Source organism: Rhamphochromis sp. 'chilingali' (genome assembly GCF_963969265.1).
Source record: "Rhamphochromis sp. 'chilingali' genome assembly, chromosome: 9".
Lineage (NCBI taxonomy): Eukaryota > Metazoa > Chordata > Actinopteri > Cichliformes > Cichlidae > Rhamphochromis > Rhamphochromis sp. 'chilingali'.
In genome coordinates this window covers 29,680,349-29,690,025 of record NC_137936.1, presented here as the reverse complement: position 1 = coordinate 29,690,025, position 9,677 = coordinate 29,680,349, and the positions used below count along the sequence as shown (strand labels likewise).

Here is a 9,677-nt window from a genome sequence, read left to right as displayed (position 1 = left end):
GTTTTTGTCCTCTGATTGTCAAGGGGAGAGAAAAAGCAACAGATAAATAAAGTAACAATGTAAAAAAATATCATAGGACTAGGGTCACCAGTAATGATGTCTTAGACTTTACAGGGTAAAAACTTCAGGTTTCTGTTAATTAATTTAAGTAAGATAATGGAATATGTTCTTTATCACAAAAATCTGGGACTTCTGCAGCCAAAACAAATTGTGCAATACATTAAATAAAATCCCATTATTTTAACTTCCTCCTCTTTGCAGCGTCTTCACTCGGTTACTTTGATAGCTTGACGCAGCTCGATGTCGATGCCGTTTCATGGTTGCACAAGAAACGGAAATAGGAGGCGGGAGTTCCTGTGAACGTTCACCACTCTTATTCGTTAATTTTCTGTGTTTTGGTACCGCTTCTGCTTTTTGGTTGGCTACAAAGCAACGAGTTTGTGCAAAGTGGTTTCAGTATGTTTCATTATCTTATGAATACACTACTTTTAAATAATATATTTTTGCTTCAGTAAAATTTTTGGGTGAAAGTGTTGTACTGTATAACTATTTGCGTATATTTCTGGAGTTAAGTGGTTCGCACTGTTTCCTCACAGCATAGAAGGTCCTGAGTTCACTTCCACCATCAGGAGTTTTTACATCTTCTCCCCCGTTTGCGTTGGTTCTCTCAGGCTTCTTCCTACAGTCCGAATACGTTGGGGGCGGGTTAATTGGCGATTCCAAAATTGCCCTAAGACAGCTGGGATAGACTCCAGCGACCCCGAAGAGAATTGATGGATAATGCAATATTTAAATCCAGACCCAAACTCCATACCAGCTGGTGGCGCTTTTTTGACGTTCGCCCAATAAAGAAGAAGAAAAGGTAGAAGCGGAAGAGAAGGCGAATGTAGCTCATTAGCTACCTAGCTAGGTCACTTTTAAAAACCCTATTTATTAATTTATTTTTAAAAACACCGGGGATGGAAAATTAAACTTTTTGAGTGGTGGATCTCGCTTTGAGGTGAGTTTGAGGTTTCTGCTCGTAATGTGAAAGCTCGCAGAGACGAGCTAACCTGTCAGTATGCTGCTGCTGGCAGGACGGTAAAAACGTTTTGGGGTTTTGTTTTTATTAATATCAAATAATATGATGGGTTTATGCTTTAGTCAAATTAACGAATAAATTAGGTAGTGTTATATTTAACATTTACATGCGTTTTCTGGCCGTAGCAGCTGCACTGATCGTAGTTATTAAAGATAAAAAGGAGAGAAAACTAGTTTCCTGAACGTTAGACACCAACATGAGCGTCAACTCTTACTTGTTATTTACAACGACGAGTGAAAAGCAGAACTAAACACTGTGGGGATTTAACTCCCGAGTCTCAGTCTGATATTACGTTCGCACTGAAACTGAATTTGCACTGTAATATGTAATAGTAGCTTGTCGTTTTATTTTCGTATAGATATTATTATGGAACATAAATAAGTGAGAAATATTTATCAGTTTACCTACACTGGACAGTCTGTGTGGGTCCACTTTTTTTTCCCTTTTTGATGTGTTTTACTTTGTTTTTAAATTTTAATATTAAACAAATGAAACCCAAGTCAATAAAACATACAGTTTTTAAATGATGGTTTAACTTATAAACTGAAAAAGCTACACAAACCCGCCTGACCCTTTGTAAAAAGTAATTGCCCTAAAGCTGATTGTTTTTGCCACTCTTGGCAGCAAGAGCTGCTGTCTTTGCAGTCATTTGTGATGACTGGCAATGAGTGTTTCACATCACCGTGGCCCACCCTTATTGACAAAATTGTTTTAATTCTGGGTTTTCAAGCACAAAAAGCCTTTTTAAGGTCAAACCAAAACATCTTAAGCCTGGACTTTGCCTAGGATACTTCAAAACCTTTTTAATGTTTTTTGTTTTGTTTTTTTGGACGTTTTGGTTGCATGTTTCTAATTATTGTCCTGATCCACAAGTGCAAGTCTCAGATTCCAGCTTTGACACTGTGGCTATCTGGTAATATTTTCTGTTGTAATGTTACTTTCTGGATGGTTAAACCTTGTTTTATGTATGTGGGGTGCATCGTATGCAAGCCATTGCTTTGGCCTGCACCCTTGCTTTTGGAAAGAACCACTTGTTTCATTATGATCAGATAGCAATAAACAAACAAATACACAAGTAAATAGTGAAGAGAACCTATTTAAATGTTCGAAATCTCGAAAGTCTGTGAACAGGACTTTAGAGATCATATACCCTTCATTTGAAATGAATGGTAAAAGAAGTACTTGTCACTGTGGGGTTTTTAATTCTTGCTGTAAGGAAAAAGAAGTTCAAAAATTATACATGCAACATTCTTAAAGGCGCATTTTTGAAGTGCTGCAAATGTAAATGTTGCCACCAACCTCATGTTATCAAAACAGGGCTGTTTTGCAAAGTTATCTGTAACTGGTGCCAAAGTCCGTGTAGAACTGACACAAGAGAATATGGCACACAGATGATCTCAACCGAGCTTCTTAAAAATCAATAAAAGCTGTGGCTTGGTCAGAGTGTATGCATTTTTATGTCAAAGAAGGTGCACCCCCATTTTCTTTAAGTTTATTAATAAATGATGCTCTATAGTAGTTTTTGTAGAGTACAAGTTGCGACTTGTACTGGACCTTTTGAGAGTCATGCAGAGCTGATCTAATAAGTCAAATAATTTTTGCAACTGTGCATGACGATAATAAATCCAGCGTATTAATCTCACAAATCAAGATGATAGTAAGGATGATATTGTAAAATATGTTTTAGTTGTGAAAGCCAGAAATTCATTTGAAAGATTTGTGACAGTGTCTGGAAGAACAAACATGTTTGTGTGAGTGGCCAAGTGGGCAACCTTCAGCCACATTCAGATTAAACATAGAAGTATTTCCACATCATCTGCACCTTCAGTGATGGTAACTTGCTAGTGCTGAAAGCTGTGACATGTCAGCTGACCCTTGGTTTATTTCACAGGTGACGCCATGCTCCAAGAGCTTTTAGCAACCGAAATTCGACACGTTTGACTAAGAAGCTGTCGCCACTGCCGGCATCATGGGGACAACGATGAGCGAGCCGTGTATTTATGATAAACTGTCCGAGAGTATCGACATCCTCCGTCAGTCGGGTTACCGCTACGGAATGTCGGAGAGGGAGATCGAGAGGTTCATCAAGCAGGTCCTGGAGACCAACGAGCCCAGAAGAGAGCCCCCACAGTTTCCCATCCTGAGAGCCACCATCAAGGTCCACATATAAATTACTACATTGCTGAAACAGATTAATACTGAAGACCTTTGACACTAGAGAGGCTTAGTTTTAATTTTAGTTCAGTAGTGTTGGTAATTAGTTTGAAAGACTGTTTTAAGATAGATTTAAAGTGTGAAAATCCAATAAGTTTACTTTGTAGAAGACTCAGCTCTTTTTGTTGCTCTAAAATAGGTTTACGCTTCACAGACGGTTATTCATGTGCTGTCCTGATAAAGGAGACATTTGTCTGAGTTGCAAAGTCTTTGTGTTGTCTCTTCAGTTTGTGGTGGCTGTTGGCTTCTTGCTGGTGGTGGTGCTGGCCTTCACCTACCCCCAGAATGCTCCCCAGCTGGGACTGGTCAATCTGGGCTGCTATAACTGGTCGTCCCCTCTCAGCCATGTCCGCCTGCTCTCCCTACCCATCGCCAAGAAGTACAACCTGCAAGGTGTGAGTTGTTTCAGTTTTTGTTCTGTCGCAAACATGCGTACACAAACAAAATCCAACGTTTCCTACTAACGAGAAAGTCCTTATTACCCTAGGATTGCACGATTCATTTCAGCACCTCAGCAGAGAGCTGTAGTTGGGATATGCCAATCCAGAAGATATTTGACGTTTCAGTTTAAATTAAATTTGACGTTTGTGTGCAGCAGCAAACATGACTGTTCCGTAAACTTGTTCTCCATTTGAGAAAAAACTGAAACCAAAAAGGAGAAACACTTTTTTCTTTTTTCTTTTTTTTTGCATCTCTGCTTAGGGGCAGACCTGTGTTTATGCATGCTGTTACTTGCAGGGACACTTAATAAAACTGTTTCATCATTATAACATCTTTGACTTGAGTGCCTACCTGTAAGCTGTATGCATAAACTTTACGGGGCAGTGCACAGACAGTGCTATCTGCTAATCACTGTAACAAACAAAGTAAAATAAAACATACTAGAATTTTAGGGCAGTAAACTAATTCCAGTAAAAATGTCCCTAAAGGCACCATAAACATGAACCACTTCAATGACTCGAGTTAGTGGAGATGACATCCGTCAGACTATAGGTCTTTAAAAGAAATCCAAACAGGTGACTTATTTAGGAGAAATTAAATCAACCCATGCAGTTAGATTAGATGAAACTTTATTAATCCCTCGGGTGGGTTCCTCTGGGAAATTCACTTTCCAGTAGCACAGCACTGACAGCTCTGTCAAGAATGAAGCTATCCTTAGAGCCCAAAGCTTGTTTGTTTGTTTGTTTGTTTCAGACCAGCCTGTAAATATGCATTTCTTAAGTGTTTATTTGTGTGCTGCAGGTTTCCATGAGTGGTGGAGCGCTGGCGCTCTCAGGCAAAATCTAGTCAACTGTTCAGGCTGTGCGGAGATTTCCTCAGTGTTGGAAGTCCCTGAGAGCCTCAGAGGGACTGTCACTCTGCGACGAGGTCCTCAGCTTGTCCTGCTGAAGGTCAGAGGTCAACGCTGTCACGGTGGCCATCTAAAGAGCCTTGTGTCATATTCCTGATAGAGAACCTGTTTAAAATGTCTGTAAACACCACCGTGTGTGCCAGTGGTGCCATTTAAAGGATTTGACTTGTTTAATTTGGACTCTGTTATTAGCGTAGCCTCTGTCTTTCTGAAATGTGCACGTGAGCATTTTCCTTTCCAAAGAATTTATTTATTTATTACTACAAACACTTCAAAAACTTAAGATCATCATGATAACTGCATCTACTGTGCTGAACAAATGACGCATGCATATTGTGGGAGCCGCTCACACAGATCTCAAGAGATAAAGAATGTGTGTAAGACACTTGTCACACTAGGAAAAAGTCAACAGCAGACCTGTAAAATCACATGCCCTGTAAACAGTATTCAGTTTGAATAAAAAAACAAAACAAAACAGTTTGTTCATCTTTATTTCCATTTGTCCATGCTGCTCTCTCTAGGGCGGGGAGTCCCTCAGCGTCCAGCGGCAGCAGCTCGAGGAGCTCTACCTGGCTCATTCGGGCTCCATGTCCATTCTGCTGGAGGAGGACGACGGTCTGCACAACCACAATCTCGGCCTCCCTCAGGGACCTGCCAACTTCACGTTGCTCTGGTACTTAGCATTTTTAAAGTAGTGCTCCATTTGCTCAGTACTAACCCAAACCACTGGAAAATACTTACTAATTTAATACTTGAAGAGGTCAGAATCAGATTGTTGTGCCACTAAAACATCTACATGCGGACGCATACTGTGTAATAAATAAAATGCTGGGTGCAACACATCTACCTGTAAAAAGTATACTTACTACACTTTTAGACAAATCTTTGTACTACCCCTGTGATCTTTGACCTTCGTAAATTGTGGTCTCAATTACATTCAAAAGAGGAAGTTAAGTCCACCCTATGCTAGAGTAGGTTTTAGAGCGAGCCAGCCTTGTAATTGTCAGATCGCTGACCCTATGACCCTAAAACTGGACGTTAAAAACCAATAGCTGACATCACTGTGACCATTAATTATATCTGGATACAGTCTGTGTGGTTGTAGTTGTGCATATTACTTCTGTCCCTGTAGGCGGTTCAGCTCTGGGACCAGGGAGAAGGTGCTGAGGTGGCTCTTCCCGAAGGCTGAGCTCTGCCCTCTGCTGGACAGCGCCGGGACCATCCTGCAGCGCTGCCTGGTCACCCACAGCACAAACTCTCAGAGCAAGGTGAGTCCAACTGTGTTCATATTTGTTCATATTCCAATCGCGGAGGAAACACCACGCTAATTATCGTTATGGATGCAGAGAGTAAACAGTAAAAACGGTAAAAATAAAGAAAAAAATGGATTAGTAGTAGTAGTAGTAGTAGTAGTATTAAGTTAAAGCAGCTGAAGTGTGAGGTTGTGCAGTTGTGATTGTAGCGCCTCAGTGACGTTTTGTCCTCGATAATATTTAACTACAAAAACACACCTTTCAGCTTTCTTTGTTGTAAGCTGCCGTTTGGGTTTCAGGGTGTCAGGGTGTTGGGCTGGCTGGTGGTGGGCGAGGGGCTGCCAACTGTTCGAGTTCTGCCCGTTCAGCGCTGCCAGAAACACTGCAGCTCCTTCAACCTGTGGCTGACGCCGGGAGACATGGGTAACACCTGCTGCACCTGCACATTTTTACACATGGACAGCAGATGAAATACAGATAATTATTTTTTTTATTTTTTTTTAAAGTTAAAATATAGTTTTTGTTGTTAGGACTTTATATAGTTTATTAATTCATTAATGTTTAATTTGTCAAATTAAAATCAAAGCAGTTAATGTTTTGTGTAGCTGCTGAAGCCACACTGAGCACCTATTGATGATTTGTTGTCCCCTCTGACCTTTGACCTGCACAGTGTACGCTGACCCCCGGTACTGGCAGATGGAGCTCTTTCCGGGTCGAGGCCAGAACATCATCTGTGGCGGGTCGACATTTTAAAACTTCTTCAGAGAAGAAGGGCGGAGTTCAGGACTGAGGCGTGACATGGAGATCATCTGCCTTGCTCCAGCTCCGCCCACTGATGCCTTACAAAGTCCCAACCTTTTATTATTTTTACTTTTTCCTGGTACCCCTTCTTTCCTTACATCATCCTCAGAGAGCTGGAACAACTGCACACATGGAGGTTTGAGGACTGAAAAGTGACTCATTTAGTTTACCAGCTGAACGTAATCTCGTGCCATAGCTCCACACAGATATCTAGATAAAAAAAGAACAAACAAAAGAAATCTTTGTTTCTCTTTAGTGTGCCCGGTCCCAGGTCTCTGAATCACCGCCAACACCTCCGACTCGTTCAGTGATTTTAAAATATCTGCTGTTGTCCTTGTTGGTTGGAGAAAACAAAGTTATATTTTGTGTCAAAGCCAGAAAAATGTCTTCATGTGTGACTCTTCACAGTGATGAGGGTCAAATTTATGAAAAATGACTTTTAAATGGAGTCCTCTTAAGAGACTTGTGGTTTCAGATATTGATTCACAGCTGATTGGTCAGCCAGAGACAACCCAAGCACCATGTACAACGGAAGAACAATGAGATACAAAATTAGTGCTTTGTATATTGGCCGTGTGCAGCCGACCCCAGGCTGGATTCACTTAAACTTTGTGGCTTTTTAATCTGTAATAGCTGATTGATCTAAAATGAAACTGGGAGTAATCAAAGTAGAACCAGTAGCAACGCAGGGGATGCCCCACAGCTCCCGTTCTTCTTCTCCCTCTAACACCTGCTTTTTTGCACTTTCTGGGAACTTTAAAGGAACTTTGGCGTCATTTGGATTCATGTGGATGTGGTAAAAGAGCCGGACTATGATCAGAACTTCCAGCCGCTAACAAACTCAGATGGTGCTGAGAGGAAAAACTCATCGAGCTGCTCAGTGCAGGAGCAAACCCAGAAACTAATTGCCATCTGTTGTGACGCTTCTGCCCTTTATTTGGTTCTTTTGATTATGTTAAAGGGACAGTTCACCCCAAATTTTAAAACTATGATATTCTCAGTTACATATCGTAGTACCTAAAACAGTCTGTCATTTGAACTGCGTTTTAGTTTTTCTGTATTTTGGGTAATTTTTTTCAAAGTGGACCCATTATGTTCTAGTATCAGTAAGAGGATATTAGAGTTACCCCATCTTAGGGCTGTTCGATATAACGATATATATCGGATGATGATGTTATAAAAAACGTCTATCGTTGCATTTTACGCTATTGTTTGTTTCGTGGTGTCGCAAAATAAACTGTTTACGGCAATATTTTTTCATTATGGTCACTGTAGTGGTTATATTAATTTCTTAAAGTTCTCTCTTTCTCTTATATTTAATATAACCACACTACAGACAGACAAGCGCTTGTTTTTATGCGTTGTCGTTATTTCCACATAAACCTTTCACAATAAAGCTCAAGATCCTGTTGAGACTTTTCAAAATAAACTGAATCACGTGAAAGATCTAGAGTATTTACGGATGAGAAGCAAAAACGAGCCGTCAGGTGCTAAAAAATAAATGTCTAAAAAAAAGTATAGTTTCATGCATCAGTTAAAACACTCGAGTCCAGGTACGCAACGCCCGCCTGGAAACACTTCCCACAAGTTGAGCTGCCCGAGATTCAGAATTTACAGAAAATGTTACATTTTTGTGATTTATATCGTTATCGGACGATAGAATTCTTATATCGGGATATGAGATTTTGGTCATATCGCACAGCCCTACCCCTTCTTACTGACATCATAGAGATCTTAGAGTAGAAGAAATGAAAATGACATGTGGATATATATATAGGCATCCTTATTTGAAAATTGGCCACTTTTAATGTGAGCATCCTTCATTTTAACAATAAATATGGTGGAAAACAAGGAAAATTGGGAAAGGCTTAATTTAAATGAATTGTTTTGGCTCATGTTTTTGCCAAATGTAAACATAACACTGCGATTCTCGTTCTTTTCAAACTCTCTTGAAAAAGTTTTTAAACTTTCTTTTTTTGGTCACATTTTAGCATTTTACAAAAGTGTTTTTAACCTGATTATTAGATTATGAGCCATCTCTGCCTCAACACAAGTTTTAGACCTGTGAGAGAATATATGGGTGAGCTGGCCCTTTAACATCCAGTTTGCAACACTAAGGCACCACACAGCAGCAGACGGGAGACATTTTATTGATAACACAGACAAAAGCTGCTTCTCTAATTTCATTGTCGCTATTTATTGTTATGGCTGTATAGAAATTGAACCATTAATTTTAATAATAAAGTGTTGTAATATTATATTTTTGATTATTACATGGGATCATTAGCACAGACAGAGCAAGAGCGGAGGATATATTTTGTGCTTATCAGGGTTTAAAAGTCTGAATAATGTCAAGTAAGTTTGCCAAAGTTTCTGCATTTTAAAGATGAACTCCCTCAGCTTGTTTAAGAGTTTTACATTTCCAGCAAAGCAGCTGAAGCTAAGTCAGGGGCTGCATCTTTTGAAATGTTTGCTTTGCATAGAGATGTAACACTTTTATGAGGAAATTAAAACTTATCGTGTATTATATGCTTCCATCTGTGTGGACACTTTGTTTAAAAGTTAAAAAGTTGAGTCTGAACTTTATGGGGAATTGTAGGAATTGTGAAGAAAATTAAACAAAACAAAAAAAAGTCTTGCAGACAAAAGCCCATCCACCCATTTTCTTCTGCTTATCCAGAAGAAAGGGTGGCAGACAAAATAGAATAACTACAGGTGATCTGGTATGCTCATTGTCATCTCCAAAAGTCATTTTTGAACTGCACTAGAGTAGCTTGGATGATTCACAGTTAAATATAATCCTCATTGTTGTACTACACCGGATCAGTTCAGCCTCTATTTTGAATCCTATCCATCTGAACCAACAGTCTTCTGATTGGCTGCCCCTCCAAAACAGAACAGCAGATGGGTGGGGCTTCTGGGCCTTAAATTCCCATATTAGGAGATGACATCACTGCAACTGAATACATGTATTTCC

At 39.8% G+C, this 9,677-nt stretch overlaps 1 protein-coding gene across 1 annotated transcript; it reads left to right on the top strand.

Annotated features, from left to right (window-relative positions):
- The first annotated feature begins 711 nt into the window (after window positions 1–711).
- On the top strand, window positions 712–9,229 carry cUnh6orf89 (chromosome Un C6orf89 homolog). The gene is made up of 8 exons (XM_080890511.1): window positions 712–1,000; window positions 2,973–3,239; window positions 3,523–3,688; window positions 4,538–4,686; window positions 5,168–5,319; window positions 5,779–5,914; window positions 6,199–6,322; window positions 6,570–9,229. Exons 2-8 carry the CDS (start codon window positions 3,051–3,053, stop codon window positions 6,650–6,652), a joined length of 999 nt encoding a protein of 332 aa, XP_080746637.1. The 5' UTR covers window positions 712–1,000; window positions 2,973–3,050; the 3' UTR covers window positions 6,653–9,229.
- The last annotated feature ends 448 nt before the right edge of the window (window positions 9,230–9,677 follow it).